This window comes from Vipera berus, assembly GCF_964194415.1.
Source record: "Vipera berus genome assembly, chromosome: Z".
NCBI lineage: Eukaryota > Metazoa > Chordata > Lepidosauria > Squamata > Viperidae > Vipera > Vipera berus.
This window is the reverse complement of record NC_138205.1, coordinates 49,274,239-49,294,549: the sequence shown is the minus strand read 5'-3', so window position 1 is coordinate 49,294,549 and position 20,311 is coordinate 49,274,239. Positions and strand designations below refer to the sequence as shown.

Here is a 20,311-nt window from a genome sequence, read left to right as displayed (position 1 = left end):
CGGCACCCTGAGGAGGCCCTCTCTGTGGGAACGCACAGGGCGGAGGGGAGTTGATGCCGGCAGCAGGTGGTCCCTGAGATATCCCGGCCCCATGCCATGTAGGGACTTAAAGATCGTAACCAAAACCTTGAACCTCACCCGAAAGACAACTGGTTACCAATGCAGCTCGCGGAGCAAAGGTGTAACATGGGAGTACCGGGAAACTCCCAAGACAACTCTCGCGGCCGCATTCTGTACCAGTTGGAGCCTCCGAGTGGTCTTCAAGGGAAGCCCCATGTAGAGAGCATTACAGTAGTCAAGGCGAGAGGTCACGAGCGCATGAGTGACCGTACACAGGGCATCCCGGTTCAGATAGGGCCGCAACTGGCGCACCAGGCGAACCTGGGCGAAAGCCCCCCTAGTCACGGCCACTATATGATCTTCCAAGGTAAGCCGTGAATCTAGGAGGACTCCCAAGTTGCGAGCCCTATCCACGGGGGGTAAGAGCTCACCCCCCATAGAAAGAGATGGAACATTTTGAATGTCCCGGGATGCCGGAATGTACAGCCACTCAGTCTTGTCAGGGTTGAGTTGAAGTCTGTTCCTCCCCATCCAGACCCGAACCGCCTCCAGGCAACGGGACATCACAGCGAGGGCATCACTGGGGTGGTTTGGGGTCGAAAAGAAAAGTTGGGTATCATCAGCATATTGATGATACCCAACTCCAAAACCACGAATGATCTCACCCAGCGGTTTCATGTAGATGTTGAACAGGAGAGGCAAGAGAACCGACCCCTGAGGAACTCCACAAACGAGAGACCTAGGGGCTGATCTCTGCCCCCCTGCCAACACCGACTGCGAGCGTCCCAGGAGATAGGAGGAGAACCACTGAAGAACTGTGCCTCCCACTCCCAATCCCCTGAGACGCCGCAGCAGGATACCATGGTCGATGGTATCGAAAGCCGCCGAGAGGTCTAATAGGACTAGGACAGAGGAATATCCCCTATCCCGAGCCCTCCAGAGATCATTCACCAGAGCGACCAATGCCGTCTCCGTGCTGTACCCGGGCCTGAAACCCGATTGGTAGGGGTCCAGATAATCCGCTTCATCCAGGACCAGAGGGAGCTGATGCGCCACCACACTCTCGACAACCTTCGCAAGAAAGCGAAGGTTGGAGACTGGACGAAAGTTGTTCAAAACAGCTGGGTCCAAGGCAGGCTTCTTGAGGAGAGGTCTCACCACCGCCTCCTTCAAGACGGTGGGGAAATAACCCTCACTCAAAGAAGCAGATATAACCGCCTGGAGCCAGCCTCGTGTCCTCTCCCTAGCTGCATAAACCAGCCAGGAAGGGCACAGGTCCAACAAACATGTGGAGGAGCTCAGCCTCCCCATAATCCTGTCCACTTCATCAGGGGTCACAGAATCAAACTCTTCCCAGGTAACATTGACAAGACCGCCCGTGTCCTGATCGCCTGACTCTGCCCAGCTGGAGTCCAAACCGGTCCGAATCCGAGCGATTTTATCCGACAGATGTTGGCTAAATTCCTCGGCACGACCCTGCAAGGGATCCTCCCTCACCTCCTGATTAAGAAGTGAGCGAGTCACCCTAAACAAGGCGGCCGGGCGATTATCTGCGGACGCGATGAGGGTGGAGAAGTAATTGCACCTCGCCACCCTCATCGCTGCGAGATAAGACCTAATGTAGGTTCTTAACCGCAACCGGTCGGGTTCGGATCGGCTAGACCTCCAGCAGCTCTCTAGGCCCCGTTTCCGACGCTTCATCTCCCGGAGCTCCGCAGAAAACCATGGAGCTCGCTGGGATCTGCGCCGGGTCAGGGGCCGCAAGGGTGCAACCCGGTCAAGTGCCTCAGTGGCTGCCCTTTCCCAGGCTTCCACTAAGGCATCCGCCGAGCTGTGAGCAGTGGAGGCAGGTGGGGACCCCAGCGCCGCTTGGAATCTATCAGGATCCATTAAGCGTCTGGGGCGGTACCATCTAATTGGCTCCGTGCCCCCACGGCGGGGGGTGGCAAAACGGAAGACCAGCCGCAGGAGATGATGATCGGTCCATGACAGGGGCATAATAAATGGAGAGCCCCCACCTAGATCATCCAACCACCGTCTAGATAAAAAAATCAGGTCAAGGGTGTGGCCTCCCTCATGAGTTGGCTCTGAAATTACTTGCGTCAGGTCCATGGCCGCCATGGAAGCCATGAACTCCCGAGCTAGCTCCGATGAACCTCCCAGGGATGGTAGATTGAAGTCTCCCAAAACTATAAGTTTGGGAAACTCAACCACCAAGCCCGAGAGGATATCGAGCAGCTCGGGCAGGGCTGCCGCTGTGTGACTAGGCGAAATGTACACCAGCAGCAAGCCCAACTGCGCCCCAGGACCAAATCTCATAAAGAGAGACTCACACCCGACTATCTGAGAAACGGTGGCCTCCCGCGGACATAAGGTCTCCCTAATAGTAACCGCCACTCCCCCACCCCTACCATGAGCTCGTGGCCGGTGTAGCACCCGGAAGAACCTGGACAGCCATTTGTCTGAAATGGTATAGGGTTTCCTGCCTGAGCAGGGGGCTGGATTAGTTGACCTCCAAGGACCCTTCCAATTCTATTATTATTATTATTATTATTATTATTATTATTATTATTATTATTATTATTATTATTATTATTATTATTATTATTATTATTATTATTATTTTATTTTATTATTATTATTATTATATGGACACAGCCTTTCAGTATAGATGATTTGGTAATATTTATTTCCTGCCTTTATTATTTCTATAAATAACTAAAGACAGTGAATATTCTCATTATTCCTTTCTCCCTATTTTTCCCATAATAATTCTCTGAAGTGGTTTGGGCTGAGAGTAGCTCAAAGTCATCCGGCCATCTTTCATGTCTAAGATGGGACTGGAACTTACAGTCTTCTGGTTTCTAGCCTGGTGTCTTAACTACTAGACCCTCCAACATTGTTAATGATAAGGTATCAAATTGCAATAGTTTAAAGGCCAAAATTTGTTATTTGTGAATTGAGCCAGATGTAATGCTGGTTTAAAATGAAATTTCCTATTTCCCCCAGTTGAGTTCCAAATGATATATTTATATATCTGGTTTGCAATTTTATGTCAAGGAATCTTTGTTTAAGAGCTACCATTGCCTTATCATGACTCAGGGGCATCAGCATCTCACTGGAGAATGCCAATTTATGCAATTTGTCATTTACCGTATATGGAAATTACCAAGAGAATAATTATCTGATAGGCTAAGCGGTATTAGGCCTTGGGACAGGACAGCAATATGACAATCCTAAGCATTGAACTGTTCAGACATCTTTGATGTTAGCTTGTTTATATAATCCTTTTTTCAATATCGTCAATTTTCAAATGACAATTCTGGATTTTTTTTTAAAAAAATATTTATTTAAAGGAGCATGTACTCAATGTTTAACCTGAATGTTCAACTCTGAATTCATAATGGAGTATAATAATCCTTTTGTTCCTATTGATGGAACAATATTTGAAGAGTAAGAATACATGTACATCATGAATCTGGCAGACAGAATGTGGCAATCTTGTTTGACAAATCTTGCCTGGAAAAATCTTCAGCCTATAATCCTTGTAAAGAGACAAATTTCTGACATCTGAATAAATCTGCTGACTATAGTTTTGGCAGAATATATGATAGACTGGTTCTGCATGTGGATTGGAATTCTTGAGGGTGAGGCCAAATAAACTTTTTGTCAGCGAAGCAGTATGCTAAGCTCTAAAAGTGTGAATTTCATTGAGAGAAGATCAATTATTTGGGTTATCACATCTCGCAGGAAGGGGTGGAGATGGGCCCAGAAAAAGTGTGGGCTGTGCTAGAGTGGGAGGTCCCATGCACCAGGAAACAACTGCAAAGCTTCCTGGGCTTTGCTAACTTCTATAGGCAATTCATCCCTCCTTTGCCCAGATTGCCCTCCCCATCACGAACCTACTGAGAATGAAGGGAGGGGATAAGGCAAAGTCCAGCCAGCCACTAAATTGGACCATGGAATGCCAAGCCGCATTCGAGAAATCAAAAAGACTTTTTCCATGGAGCCAGTTTTGAAGCACCCAGACCCAGAGAGGATGTTTGTTATCCTGTCTGACGCAAGCAAGGTGGTGGTGGTGGGCAGTTTTACTTCAAGAAAATGAACAAGTGAAACTACAACTCTGTGCTTACACCTCAAGAAAGCTAACTCAGACAGAGCAATGTTGGGCAGTGTGGAAGAAGGAGGCTTACGCTGTGAGGCTCTTCTCACCTGGAGGCATTTCCTAGAGGGGAGCAAAATTCCATTCCAGGTCTAGACAGATCATAAAAACCTGAAAGCACTGAAAACCCCAAGAACACTGTCCCCCAAACAGGTCCGATGAACACCGTACTTCCAACAGTTCAATTTTACTCTATGCTATCTGCTGGGGGGGGGGGACTTCCTAGCAGACACCTTATTGAGATTACTGCAATATAGCAGTGTAAAAATAGAAATAGTTAAACCCATGCTTCCAATGCAGCAACTAGCAACACCAGTGACCATGAGAGCACATTAAAAAGGTAAATCCCTGCTAGACACCACTGTCACATCTGAGTTCAAACAAGTGTTGGACAAAGATGACTGGTTCCTTAGCCACAAAAACTTCTGTTCCATGCGAGATGGGCTTGCACGGGTAAGGGGGAAATTGTATGTGCCAGCCAGCCAGAGACTAAGGACTATGCAGACCTGCCATGACTCCAAAGTGGCTGGGCACTTTGGATTTGTGAAAATGTTACACCTCCTAAAATGACAATTTTGGTGGTCCTCCATTAAGAAAGATATGTCGCCAGCTGCCCTACCTGTGCAGCAGCAAAGCAAAGGCAGGGAAAAACACTTGGTCTTTTGCAACCAGTCGAAAGCCCTTCAGCACTCTGGAGAGAGATCTCTATGGACTTTATTGTAGAACTACCCAAGAATGCTAGAAATACCGTTATTTGGGGGTGTGTGTGATTGACCTATTTTCAAAACAAGTCTATTTCATCCCTTGCTCAAAGATACCAATGGCAAAGACTTTGGCAAAGATGTTCCTCCACCATATCTATTGTTTGCATGGAGCCCTGCAATGCATAATTTCTGATGGAGGGTTCCAATTCATCTTAAAGTTCTGAAGGGCATCTTTGGACTTTTTGGATACGGACCAGGGCCTGTCATCTAGTCATCATCCTCAAATTAATGGTGGGACAGAACAAATGAATTCAGTATTGCAGCAGTACCTGCGATGTTTATTAACTATCAGCAGGATAACTGGACCCACCTCCTGCCATTTGCTGAAGTAGCATACAACAATGCAGTCCATTCTAGCAAGGGGTTCACTCCTTTTCAAGAGGCAACAGGCTAAGTTTTTAACCCCTTGCCTGAATTGCCAAATAACGAGCCCACCATCCCTTCCCTTAAGGAATAGATTAAGCAACTGCAGGACACCTGGCCAGTGGTCAGAAAAGCCTTAGATGAAGTCAGACCAGCTTATAAGGCTCGGGCAGACAAGAAAAGGGTGGAACCTAAACAGTTCAGAGTAGGGGACTGGGTATACCTGTCTACTAGGTTCCTTCAGTTGTTGCAGCCAACAACTGCATATAGTGGGAGGGGGAAGGTTTTCCTCTGTCTTATGGATGTATTTCCTCTACTTTATTCTTTCTAAACTTTGATGTATCTCTTTGGGTCTGAAAAGGGGAAAGGAATGTGCCAGGAGCCATCTGCCTTATCTCCATTCCGTTGCAAGACCCAGTGAATCGGCCCTTATCAGCTCTGATTCCCGTAACAACTTTGCACCTGTGGATTGGCTGGATGTGAACCAGAAAGTTTTGCTCTGGGGTGGGGTTTTGTGAATGAAAGTTTTAATGCAGCAATTTGCATGGAAAACAATGCCAGTTTCAAGAGTTCTACTTTCTTGAGAATTAGCTGAGGCAGGTCCTTACGCTTTTCATATTTCCCACCAGGCTCAAGGTTGACTCAGCCTTCCATCCTTCCATCCTTCCGAGATGGCGGCGACCACGGGTGGCGTTCGTTGAGCTCTGCGGTGAGCCTACACAATGGGGACTGGTGAGGTTCACGAAAGCCCAGCCGTAGGACATATTCGGAGGGGGGGTGCAAGAACAACAGGCTAGCACCGTTTCGCGGTGTGGAGCCTTTCCCCCCCCCCAGAGAAGTAGAAGCGGCAGCAGCCGGGCGGCCTGTAGCTTGCCGCCGATCAGCTGGTGCTCAGGATCAGCTGTTAGGCGCTGTGCTGATTGCTCGCTCTCCCTTCCTCGGGCGTTGTGGAAGCTTTTCAGATTGAGATGACCTCGGCAGCCTAGGATCCTGCTGCGGACCTCTGGATGGATCATCAGGCGCCTGAACTCAGTTGGAGGGCGCCGTCTGCAGCCGTGTGGATCTCTCTGCTCCTGTCTGTTGCTCCTGGCCTTTCCGCTTATAAAATGGCTGCGGATTCCCGTTTCGGCGTGGAGGCTATGGGAGAGACTTTTCTGTCTCCTTTTTTTCAGAGGATGATAGAGATTTGGCTGCTTGAACCTGAGCATCTGACATTTATAACTGAGCTCCCTGCAGCCCTAGAAATGGATTTGTGTGCTGGATGGTCTGCTTGCTACTTTCTAAGATGGACTGGATGCTGGAACAGGACTTGGGACATTTTTTCTCCTGTTCCCGTGACCTCCCTATGATGTTCCGGAAGGAGTCTTGGACAGGCCGTGGTGAGAGGGCAGCTCTGGACTGGCTATGAATCCCCTACTGGTGTGAGAGACTAGCAAGGTGGACTTTTGCTTCCCCAGCAACGCTGCCCCTATCCATCCCAGGCTGGATTTCATGGCTAGGTGAGAGGACAGTCATGAGCTCTTGTCTGGACCGGCTCAGGTGAGAGCAGAGCCGGATTGGCAGACTGCTGGATGAAGACACGTTCCGGACTTAATGTTCTTTACATCTGAACTAACATCCCATCAGCTTAATAACTTCTGACCCCATTTGTGAACAATGGCTCATATAGACAGTTCCATCTCATGGCTCGTTTACAATACTCTGGTTCGGACTTGTGCGCCCTCAGAGGGGTTTCTCCCTCTTGGATACGACCAGCCTTCTTTTCTAACATTCCCCTTGATGACGGACCCAATTTCTGGGGCTCCGAGAGGTGGCTGGGCTTAACTAGGGGCCTCGAGTGGAGACGTACTAAGAGGCCCCTGATAAAATTTTTAGCCGGTTATTTTAAAAGGTTAGGGAGGGGGAGGGAGGGGAGGGGAGGGAGGGAATCTTTAACCGGCACTCAGTCTGGACCTGTTAGAGGTCCCGACGGGACGGGGTCGGAGGAGGTGGCTGCTGGTTCTGGGAATGTGGGGGTGGGGCTTCAAATCCCCACGGCGATAGGGAAAGGCAGGTGTTTGCGCGGAGGGCCATATCAACACCTGGGATCGCGCCCCCGCTATCTCCGAGCGGTGGCGCGCTCCGACCCTCCGGTTAGCACCCTCTTACCCGGGGATGAGGGTGATCAGGCCCCTGAGCTCAGGTTGGTCTATTTTAACGCTAGATCCGTAGTCAACAAAGCTCCCCTCATCCGTGACCTGATCGAGGAGGAATGTGCGGATCTAGCGTGCATCACGGAAACTTGGCTGGGCTCGGAGGGAGGGGTGCCTCTCACCGAGTTATGCCCGCCGGGTTTCCGGGTGCTGCACCAGCCGCGGGCTCAGGGCAGGGGTGGTGGAGTGGCAGTGGTTATTCGGGAGACTTTGTGTCCCCGGGAGGCCACCATTGTCCAGATGGCCGGGAGTGAATCCCTCCTCTTGAGATGTGGTCCTCGGGTTCAGTTGGGCTTGTTGCTTACATACCTGGCGCCCAGCTGTGTGGCAACAGCCCTGCCTGAGCTGCTCAACGCCCTCTCAGGGTTGGCAGTGGAGTTCCCCAGGCTTATAGTCCTGGGTGACTTCAACCTGCCGTCACTGGGAGGGTCGTCGGAGTTGGCTCGGGAGTTCATGGCTTCCATGACAGCCATGGGCCTGACCCAGGTTATTGAGGGCCCGACTCATGAGGGGGATCATACTCTCGACCTGGTGTTCCTGTCTGGACAGTGGTTGGACGATCTGGGAGGGGGTTCCCCGTCCATCACCCCTCTGTCATGGTCAGATCACCACCTCCTGAGGCTGGTTTTCCGTCATGCCACCCCCCGCCGCTGGGCGGCGGAACCGTCCAGGTGGTTCCGCCCCAGGCGCCTAATGGACCCGGATCGGTTCCAGAGGGCGCTTGGGGCTATACCTATCACCCTTACCCACAGCCCAGTCGATGCTCTGGTGGAGGCCTGGGAAACGGCTGCCACCAGGGCACTTGACTGCGTTGTACCCATGCGACCTCTGACCCGGCGCAGATCCCGTTGGGCCCCATGGTTCTCTGTGGAGCTCCGGGAGATGAAGCGTCGGAGACGAGGTCTAGAGAGTGGTTGGAGATCCAGCCGATCCGAATCCGACCGATTGCAGTTAAGAACCTTTATAAGGTCTTATCTTGCGGCGATAAGGACGGCGAAGTCTAACTACTTTGCCGCCCTTGTCGCGTCCGCGGATAATCGCCCGGCCGCCCTGTTTAGGGTGACTTGCTCCCTCCTTAACCAGGAGGTGAGAGAGGATCCCTTGCAGGGACGAGCCGAGGAGTTTAGTCATCATCTGGCGGACAAAATCGCTCGGATCCGGACCGGTCTGGACTCTGACTGGGCAGAGTCTGACGTGGAGGAATCAGGCGGTCTTGAGCATGTTATCTGGACTGAGTTCGACCCTGTTTCCCCTGATGATGTGGACAGGATCATGGGGAGACTGAGCACCACCACCTGTTTGTTGGATCCGTGTCCCTCCTGGCTAGCTTATGCGGCTCGGGAGGGAACACGAGGCTGGTTCCATGCAGTAATAACTGCCTCTTTGAAGGAGGGTGTCTTCCCTGCCGCCTTGAAGGAGGCGGTGGTGAGGCCCCTTCTCAAGAAGCCTGCTTTGGACCCGGCTGTTTTAAACAACTATCGTCCAGTCTCCAACCTTCGCTTTCTGGCGAAGGTTGTTGAGAGTGTGGTGGCGCATCAGCTCCCTCTGTTCCTGGAGGAAACTGATTATCTGGACCCGTACCAATCGGGCTTCAGGCCCGGACACAGCACGGAGACGGCATTGGTCGCGCTGGTGAATGATCTCTGGAGGGCTAGGGACAGGGGTTGCTCCTCTGTCCTGGTCCTATTAGATCTCTCAGCGGCTTTCAATACCATCGACCATGGTATCCTGCTGCGGCGTCTCAGGGGGTTGGGAGTGGGAGGCACCGTTCTACGGTGGTTCTCCTACCTCCAGGGCCGCTCGCAGTCGGTGTTGACAGGAGGGCAGAGATCCGCCCCGAGGTCTCTCATTTGTGGAGTTCCTCAGGGGTCGGTCCTCTCGCCTCTCCTGTTCAACATCTATATGAAGCCGCTGGGCGAGATCATTCGTGGTTTCGGGGTGGGGTATCACCAGTACGCTGATGATACCCAACTTTTTCTTTCCACCCCGAACCAACCCAGCGATGCCCTCTCCGTGATGTCCCGGTGCCTGGAGGCGGTTCAGGTCTGGATGGGGAGAAACAGGCTTCGTCTCAATCCCGCCAAGACTGAGTGGCTGTGCATATCGGCATCTCGGGTTAACCAACTTATTCCACCTCTAACGATGGGGGGTGAGGTGTTACCCCCCGTTGATAGGGCTCGCAACCTGGGCGTCCTCCTGGACTCACGGCTCAATTTTGAAGACCACATAGGAGCCGTGACCAGGGGGGCTTTTGCACAGGTTCGCCTGGTGCGCCAGTTGCGTCCCTATCTGGACCGAGACGCCCTACGCACAGTTACTCATGCGCTTGTTACCTCCCGTCTGGACTACTGTAACGCTCTCTACATGGGGCTGCCCTTGAAGACCACTCGGAGGCTTCAACTGGTGCAGAATGCGGCCGCGCGAGTTGTAATGGGGGTCTCCCGATACTCCCATGTAACACCTCTACTCCGCGAGCTGCATTGGCTTCTGGTTGCCCTCCGGGTGAAATTCAAGGTGCTGGTTATTACCTATAAAGCCCTACATGGCCTGGGTCCGGGCTATTTGAGGGAACACCTGCTGCCGGCATCAAACGCCCTTCGCCCAGTGCGCTCCCACAGGGAGGGTCTGCTCAGGGTGCCGCCGGTGAGAGATTGCCGGCGGGTGACACCCAGGGATAGGGCCTTCTCAGTGGGAGCGCCTGCCCTCTGGAACCAGCTGCCGGTGGAGCTGAGGACTGCCCCCGACCTCCGATCATTCCGCCGGGGCCTGAAGACCTGGCTCTTTGAGCTCTCGGGCCCAGGCTGAGGAGAAATTTTTAATTGGCGTTTTAATTATACAGGGTCAATTTAATATTTTTTAATTTGGTTTTTTTTAACTTTTGTATGGTGGATTTTTTAATTTCCTGTAAACCGCCCTGAGTCCTCAGGGAATAGGGCGGTATATAAATGTAACTAAATTAAATTAAATTAAATTAAATTAAATTATTCAGAATATGTAAAATATGTAAACTTTTGGGTCTGAAAATTCAGATATTTTATTTTTGTTTTGAGGTGATATATTATTAACATAATAAAGATCCTTAAAACTGAAATTAAAGAACTCTAATCTGTAAGGATGTGCCATATAATTCCTGAATCTGATATTACATTTTGTTCCAGTCTTTTGGCATCTATATCAATAAGTTTATTAAAGGGCTTTATTTATATTTGCTTTTGAATATCTAAAAAAATGAGGAAAATGGCTAGCAAACGATACCTTTCAGAATTACCTTTATGCAGAAAGACCTGCACAGATATTAATAGCTGTGATTATTGTTGTTATTGCTGTTATTAATAGTAGTATTCTTATTAAACTATGCTTATTAAACCCTCCTCAAAGCTATTGAAGCTATGATTGGGGGTACAATTCTTTTTCAATGTCCCCGAGGCATTCTTTGTAATATAGATGAAAAGAGGCTGCAAAAGAAAGACAGGAAATTTGTAGAATAACAGGAAACCTCAAGCTTGGTTAGTGGGACTATGAAACCCCACCAAGGTTGAGAAAGGCAGTAATGCCCCATCTAACATTACCCAGGTGGTGCTAGGCTGGATTTCATGCCTCCCCACCACAAACTTTGTAAACTGTCAGTGGAAAAAAATCAGCTCTTGTTCTTTGTTTTTTGAATAAAAGGATCTATCATCTGAACTATCTAATTTGTATATTAAGAAATTTTATGGTCACTTCAAATCTAGGCGTGATGCAATGAGCCAATAGGCTAGTCAACACTGCCACGGGATTCTTTCCATTATGCTGAGAAAGGAGAATCACTTTTGCTTTGCATATTTTCAGTTTTAATATTGTATCTCAGTAGACACTTTGCAGTCTCCAAGTGTTGGCTTATGGCATGTCTGGTCATTACTGCTTCTAGTCCATCCGGGGCAAATGATTCTCTTGCTCAGGGCACACAGTGGCATAACTTGGAATGCATGTTTCTTTAGTAAAACCATTTTATTGTGGGACAGAATTCATCCTCGGAAACCCTAGGGATCACCAAAACAAAAATCTTACAGAAATTGATTCTGTAAGCTTTGTCTTCATTTTATAGAGGGAACAATTTTATTTGGGCCAATATTTAACTCATCTAGTCAATAAGTGACATATATGTCTGCCAAGTTATAAAGGTAATAAATGATGTAGATAAGGCAATTAAGGGGCGCTCATCAAATCTGCGGATGACATCAAGATGGGGAGAACTGCTAAGACTTTGGAAAATAGACTTAAGATTCTAAAGGTCTTGACAGAATTGAGCACTGCAAGTTCAGTGTTTGAAAAAAAAGTTAGCTCCTGCACTTAGGCAGGAAAAGCCAAATGCACAGAATAGTTAATACCTAGCTCAACAGTAGAACCTATCAAGTTCAGAAAACTTGGAAAATATTTTAAAATAAATAATAAACAGTGTAAACTACCTCCATCATGGGCTGGAAGTTAACATCATAAGGACGTGTCCTTTATATTCAAGCTGTACTGGCAATCATACAATTTTTTTGTATTTACTTCACCAGATCCAACATATGTTGCAGTGGACAGTCTAGCGACCACATTTACATCAACTGCAACTTCTGCACATTTTTCAAGTGTTCCTGACAAAGTGTCAGGATGTAGAATGAAGCCAAAATATCTACCATCCTCACAAAATCTGGCAATCTTGGATTAATTTTTTTCTCCAAAATCATAATAGCTGCTGAATGCATGACAGGGAGGATTTGCCTCAGGCTATTGTAAAACTAGTTCCACGGTTTTACAGATATCTTTTATTAATTAATTAATTAATTTAATTTAATTTATTGAATTTATATACCGCCCTTTCCCGAAGGACTCAGGGCGGTTTACAGGGTATAATTTTTTAAACATTAATACAAAAATTAAGACCAATTTAAAATACATTTAATTAAAATGTATTTATTTATTAAATTTATATGCCTCCCATTTCAGTGTTGGAACAACTCTGGGTGACTTTAGTTTAGATTACAACTCCAAGAATTATATAGCTGCTACTGTTGAATCAACTCGTGAAAAGTGTCTTTCTTAGATATTTCATTTCCTTTTTCCTTTGTAGAATCATCAGTTTATCTTCCATTCGATTTGTAGCTATCAACTTGATACTAAATAAAATTGTGGATGAGATTAGTAATAACAAATTAGCTTGCTTTCGATAAAAGCCAATGTGCCCACCTGAATTTATTCATATGTTATGTATGCAGGCACCTGCATAGCAACAGCCACCAGGGGGCGTTGGCCTGAACAGTTTTGGCGGGAAACCTAGGGCCAACCCTATTGGCTGTCAGCTTACCTGGCTAGGTATTTAAGGAGGCCAGGTAACCCTCATTCCCCAGTTCGCTACCCCCCTCCAATAAAGAGCTGAACACACACACCAGCTGGCGTCTCTTCCTTGCGTCAGACCCACTACACTATAGTGGCGATGAAGGTGGGATCGCTGCCGACCTAGAGCTGAAGTCACTGGGGCAACGCTCCACGAGCTGAAGGGAAAGGCATTTTTCCTTCCTTCTTCCCCCACGACCGCCAGCCGACCGGAGCAGCCGACCGGACCACGCTGGTCACCGCATCCGCAACTGAGACCGCACACCGCACCGCGACCGCAACCACCGCCATGGCAAGAGCCGGTCAACCCCGCGAGTTCGACACCCGCCACCCCGAGACCTGGGCCTGTTATCTGGCTCACGTTGAACTGTACATGCGGTTCAACCAGATATCAGAGGACGGGGCGAAGGCGGCCGCCCTGCTTTGCCTCGGGGGGCCAGCGCTGTTGGAGATCGCCGCGAACCTGTTCCTCCAAGAGGCCATCAACACCGTCGCGTACCGGGACCTCATGGCCAGACTCAACGCCCACTTCAAGCCCCGACGCTCCAAGGTGGCCGCGCGGTCGCAATTTGAAAAAAGGGACCAGCGCCCCGACGAGACTGGTGCCGATTTCCTCGCCGCCCTACGAGAAGCCGCCGTCGCCTGCAGGTTCTCGAACTTGGAGGAGCGGCTACGGGACCGGCTGATCTGCGGCCTATGAGACAGGTGGCTGCAAGAGCGCCTGTTCGAGAGAGAGGAGGTTTTGCTCCAAGAAGCCGAAGACGCCATCCTAGCCCACGAAGCGGCCTGCAGGGCTGTCCAAGCATGCCAGGAAACCAGGTCCGGCAACCAGGCAACCAGCGTCCACTGGCAAGGTGCCACAGAGGTGGACGACCAGAGCATTGACCTCCTCCAGCGGAAGTCGACCCCCGACCAGCGAGCCAGATGCCCAGACAAGCCCAGGCCTCCCAGCAACGCCGCCAACCCTCAGAAGTGCGCAGGGTGTGGTGGGAACCACGTGCGCAGCCTCTGCAAGTTCCGGTCAGCCACGTGTCAGGCCTGCAAGAAAACAGGCCACATAGCCGCGGTCTGTCGTAGCCGCCGCCCTCGAGAAGAGATCCACGAGCTGCAGCCGGAGGAATCGCCATTCGAAGGTACTGGGGCCCCGACCAAAACACGAATTGGCTATGTTGAGAGCCGGCTGGCCATTAATCACACGGGTAGCCGCCGACTGCTCAAACCTAAAATTAGACTAACAATCTGCTTACAAGGCATCCCTTGCAGCATGGAGCTTGACTCCGGATCAGCGGTCTCGATCATCTCGGACGAGACCCTTAACTACATAAATAGCTGGAGCAAGCAGCAGATTAAATTATGGCCTACAAATTTAACCCTGACCGATTTCCAGAACTCACCGGTCAAGGTAAGAGAGGAGGCCACCGTCTCGGTGGGGTTTAAGGGTCGCGAAGAGCACCTGGGGGTTGTAGTAGTAGAGGGCCGGAGAGCCAGCCTAGTCGGCCTAGACTGGTTCGAGGCCCTGGGAATTGCAGTCACCGGGATCCACCGGATCCAGGAAGACCCCGTCGAGACCGTCTGCAAGGAGTTTGCAGACGTCTTCGATGGGACACTGGGCAGGTACACAGCCCCCCCCATAGTGTTCAAGCTTAACTCAAATGTTCCCCCCATTAGGGTCCGGCCGCGGCGAGTCCCCTTCACGCTCAAACAAAAAATAGAGCGCGAATTAGATAAGTTGGTGGCCCAGGGAATCTTAGAGCCCATAGATGGGGGGAGTGGGAAACCCCCATCGTCACACCCCTCAAGTCCAACGGGGAAATAAGGATCTGCGCCAACTACAAGTGCTCGGTGAACCACGCACTGAACCCGCACGTGTACCCGGTCCCCACGGTCAGCCACGTTCTCGCTTCCCTCCAAGGTGGTGCCATCTTTGCAAGGCTCGATCTTGCGCAGGAGTACCAGCAACTCACAGTTACTAGGGCAACGGCTGACATTCAAACCATAGTAACACACAGGGGGGCATTCCGGGTGAACAGGCTGCAGTTTGGAGTCAGTGTTGCTCCTGGCATCTTCCAGGAAGTTATGGAGAAGACACTCAAGGGCATTCCAGGAGTCTGCCCCTATTTTGATGACATCCTGATTGCAGGAGCGTCAGCAGAAGAACTAGCAGGTAGGCTCAGGGAGGTGCTGTGCAGGCTTTGCACAGCTGGACTCAAACTTAAGAGGGAGAAGTGCAGCATAGGTGTCCCCTCCACAGAATTCTTGGGGTTCAGAGTAGATGCCAGGGGAATCCACCCCACAGAATCCAAGGTGAGGGCCATCAAGCTAGCACCCACACCCAAGAACAAGACAGAGCTGCAGGCATTCCTGGGCCTGTTGAATTTCTACCATGCATTCCTCCCACACAAGGCAGCCATTGCAGAGCCCCTCCACAGGCTACTAGACAAGCAGGCAGCATGGGTCTGGACTGCCGCCCACGACCATAGCTTCAGGGCCTTGAAAGCACTACTGTCGGATAAGTCCACAGTAACCCATTTCATCGAGTCCAAGCCCATCTGCATCACATGCGATGCATCCCCTTACGGTGTGGGCGCAGTGCTCAGCCACCTTGAGCCCAATGGGGCGCAAATCCCCATAGCCTACTATTCCAGGACGCTGTCTGGAGCAGAAAGAAACTACGCCCAAATTGACAAAGAAGCCCTGGCAATCGTGGCAGGTATCAAAAAATTCCACGATTATCTGTATGGCAGGGAGTTCACTGTCTTCACGGACCACAAACCACTCCTGGGCCTGTTCACAATGGACAGGCAGACTCCACAAATCCTGTCCCCCAGAATGCTCTGGTGGTCCATCTTCCTTGCAGCCTACAATTGCAAGCTGGTGCATAAGCCAGGGAAGGAGATGGGCCACGCAGATGGTCTAAGTACGCTACCCATAGACACCCCTGATCCAGACCCGGCCCCAGCCACACAGATCCTAGCACTGCAGGAGCTACCAGAGTGCCCAGTCCATGCCAAGGACATTGCCAGCCACACAGCCACAGACAACATCATGAGCAGGGTACACTCCTGGGTTTGCACAGGGTGGCAGGACAAGTCCCCGGGGCCTGAGTTCCAGGCCTATTTCACCAGGCGCAATGAGATCTCCACGCACAGGGGCTGCCTCCTCTGGGGAAGCAGGGTCATCATTCCCACCGCAGTATGGAGCAGGGTATTGGACTCCTTACACGAGGGACACCTGGGGGTGGTTAGGATGAAGGCCCTGGCCAGAAGCTACCTCTGGTGGCCAGGGCTGGACAAGGACATTGAGGAACGGGTCAAAGCCTGTTACACATGCCAGAGATCCAGACCGGAAATGCCACACGCACCCGTGCACAAGTGGGAGGCCACACACACACCCTGGTCCCACATCCACATTGACTATGCAGGGCCATTCCAGGGCCAACTATTCTTAGTAGTGGTGGACAGCCACTCCAAGTGGTTGGAGGTAGTCCCAGTGCCCAACATGACCTCGGGGAGGACAATCCAGGTGCTCAGAGCTCTCTTTGCCACACACGGCCTCCCCGACGTAATTGTGTCTGACAATGGGCCTCAGTTTACCGCTACTGATTTCCAGGCGTTCTTGAAGGCGAACTGGATTAGGCACGCCACCTCCGCGCCCTTCCATCCATCGACCAACGGGCAAGCCGAACGGATGGTAAGGATGACCAAGGACGCACTCCGGCGCATCATTAGCGGGGACTGGCACCACAGACTGGCGAAATTCCTACTCGCCCAGCACACTACACCATGCGTTGCTACCGGGAAGAGCCCAGCAGAACTGCAATGGGGACGGCGCCTCATCACCAAGCTGGACCGTTTACACCCAGACCGGGTAGCAACCGAGACGGTTAGGTCACCACTATCATCAGCATCATCATCATCATCTTCATCGCCATCATCACCAGCACAGAGTTCTCAACGTGGGGGACCTGGTCTGGGCAAGGAACTACGGGGCAGGGCATCCATGGGTTCCAGGGACAGTGATTGAGAAAACTGGACCCCTCTCCTACATCGTGGGGGTGGAGGGAGACAGGCACATAAGGCGACACATCGACCAGCTCAGAGGAAGGACATCGTTTTGTTATTATTATTGACATACAGTGTATATAGTTATAGTTAGTGCAAGTTGTTTCATTGTTATGTGGTTCTTCTCTAAGGGGGAGGGGTGTTATGTATGCAGGCACCTGCATAGCAACAGCCACCAGGGGGCGTTGGCCTGAACGGTTTTGGCAGGAAACCCAGTTTTGGCGGGAAACCTAGGGCCAACCCCATTGGCTGTCAGCTTATCTGGCTAGGTATTTAAGGAGGCCAGGTAACCCTCATTCCCCAGTTCGCTACCCCCCTCCAATAAAGAGCTGAACACACACACCGGCTGGCGTCTCTTCCTTGCATCGGACCCACTACACTATACATAGACAAAATATTCATAGACTAACAGTCAGTGACTCATGTTGAGGCTCTTATTTAGTCTTCCAAATGATCCACAAAATCAATAAACCATAGTAAATACATTGAGGCCAACTCCTTAAAAGTAAGCAAAGTACAAACAATTCTATTTGGATCTAAATTTGGTGTTCTCTTCACTACCTCCTTCCTCCTTTTGTGATGTCTTGTTGAGTCAAGAGCAGAGCCTTATGAAGCTGTACACCCCCCAAAAAAACACCCCCCCCCAAAAAAAAAACCCTTGGCATATTCTCTCAGGCCTTTTATTTCCCATTGCCTTTTGCTTACCTGCTGCCTTTCAAGGCTGCAAAATTTCATTTACTCATTGTGCTCTCCTCTTGCCTTGTGCTTATCTCATCTCTCTTCAAGTTCAAAAACATAGTTTTCTGATTCTTTTTGTTAACATTTATTGATAGTTAGTAGCTGAGCCAGAGAAGACAATTCAGTGCAGGTTGGACATACTTTCCTGCTGCTTCAAGGATTAAGAGTGGAGGAAAGTACTTGAACACAGCTGTATGGAAGCCCACTAAATAATGTGCGTTCTAATATAAGGTATTATTGCTTTTATTGATGAAAGTTCTAACACTGTAGAAATTTGCTGATTGTTCTCCAGTTCCTCTCCAAAAGGAATGGAAGTGATTGATCGTTGTTGTTACATGATGTGCAAGGAAATTTGCCATAACTTTAAGAGCACATGATTTTACATGTGCCCTTAGTGTTTTACACTAAGAAAAGACAGAAATGATGATGCAATTGATTACATCCAAATTGCCTTGAAAATGTTCCATTGTGGCTGCCCAACGTGTTGCAAACAAGGGCTCTGTCAGCAATACTTTCCAAGGCCTTATTTTTACAATCTGCCACTGAATGTGAAAAAAGAATTTGAACTCTGGAGAAAATACAAAATGTGTTTGGCAATTACTTTTTAAAAAATCATTATAACTACATTTAAAAACCCTTGAATGCCTAAACAATTCAGAAAAAAACTATTGGGAATTATATATTCATTTTGCTCTTAAATAAAGCCCGCCACAATAATTTTTGGGAAACAATGGTTATCTCAATTTGCCTAGAATTAAGTAACATAAGCTAAAATAGTAGTATTCCTTTAATGTTCTCCCCCCAAAAGGTAGAGTTTGACTGATATGGAGGAAAAAATATTAAACAAATTGTATCTTATATGCTTTTTTTCTTTATTATCTACACGAAGAAAAAATATCTTCTTTGGGATACAACCCAGCCCCATCTCATGTTTTTATATTATTTGTTAAAACTTACAACAATATGTACTTAATGGGACTTAAGAAGTTATATGCTTCTGTATCAAATATGAAATGTGGGAAGAATATTTAATAATTTATAGTGTATTCAGTCTTATTTTGGGTAGAAGCATTTTTGAATTTAAATGATACTCCAAATCATATTGGAGAATTTCTTCAATTTCTTCCCTACTGATTTCAATCTCCTTCACTCATTATTTCTGAAGAAGCAACTTTAAAAATAGCCAGTAAATAAAACATAAAAAAGTGTCAAGCTTCAAGCAATAAACAGAAAGTTAATTAGAATCCCAAGATAGATTCATTCCACAGCATGTCTTCTTCTGTAGTTGCACTGGTTTCATGTTTCTTTTTCTCCTTATGTCTTTTGCTTTTCTTTTCAGAAGAATGATTTTTACTTTCCTTTACCTTACTATGCTTTGATTTTGACCCAGCTATTGAATCTATATGACTTTTTTTCTTTTTCTTACCATCTCTTTCCAGTTCTATAGCTTGACTGTTTCCTGCTCTTTTAAGAGTTGAAAGATCTCCTTCTCCCTCTAATGGCTGTTCTTTTTTGGCCCTTGATGTCTTTGGCAGCTTATGGCTCCTCTTGTCAGCACTAGAGTTATTCTTTGAAAACAAAGACTCTGATTCAGCCGATAGTGGTTTGTAGCAGTCATTTCTGTAGATGGTCAACTGAGGCACTTGCTTTTCAGAATCACTGTCTGTGCTGTACGTACAAACATTTTCTAGCTTTACTGGGTAATTTTGCACTGGTGGGTGTGGCAATCTATTTCCAGAAGAATAGGAAAATGTGTCCATTTCTGGGGAAAAAATGGAATGCTGATTTGGTTCATAAACATTTCTTGAAAGAAAACCTTGGTCAGATGCGAAGGTCTCCTCATGACCATTAATGGCTTCACACACTTTTTGCTCAGGCTTTCTAAAATTAATGTTTGGTTCTAGTCCTCTTGCTTTTTGTACTTTGATGTAATCTGCCAATTCATCTTGAAAGGAACTGTTTGTGTTATTGGAATTCTTCATCAGAGAAGTGACAATCATATTTTCTCTAAAACAAATAATAAAGTATGAGAATGTCTTAATGGCTTTAATGCTACCTTAGTATCATTAATCCCACTCCTGAGATTCATGTAGTACAATCATATAAAATCGATAGGACTTACTCCTTCATCCTTCCTAATTTGGTGCCCTCTAGATATGTTGTTACACACACACACACACACACACACACACACACACACACACACACACACACACACACACATATATATATATATATATATATATATATATATATATATATATATATATATATATATATATATATATATATATATATATATATATATATATATATATATATATATATATATATATGTAGGTCTAGAGTCTCGGGTACACATACACATACAGACACCCGCGAGAATCTACGAAAACAAATATATATATATATATATATATATATATATATATATATATATATATATATATATATATATATATATATATATATATATATATATATATATATATATATATATATATATATATATATATATATATATATATATATATATATATATATATATATATATATATATATATATATATATATATATATATATATATATATATATATATATAAACAAATAAC

The 20,311-nt window shown here is 47.9% G+C and overlaps 1 protein-coding gene across 2 annotated transcripts in view; it reads right to left on the bottom strand.

Annotated features, from left to right (window-relative positions):
• Nucleotides 1-18,480: 18,480 nt before the first annotated feature.
• KRCC1 (lysine rich coiled-coil 1) overlaps nt 18,481-20,311 on the bottom strand; it is a 31,866-nt gene continuing 30,035 nt past the window's right edge. For both annotated transcript variants that reach the window (XM_081343245.1, XM_081343246.1), the window contains exon 7: nt 18,481-19,705. In XM_081343245.1, coding sequence (XP_081199371.1) covers nt 18,937-19,705 — 769 coding nt within the window. In that variant the 3' untranslated portion in view covers nt 18,481-18,936. The remainder of the gene's footprint in view (nt 19,706-20,311) is intronic.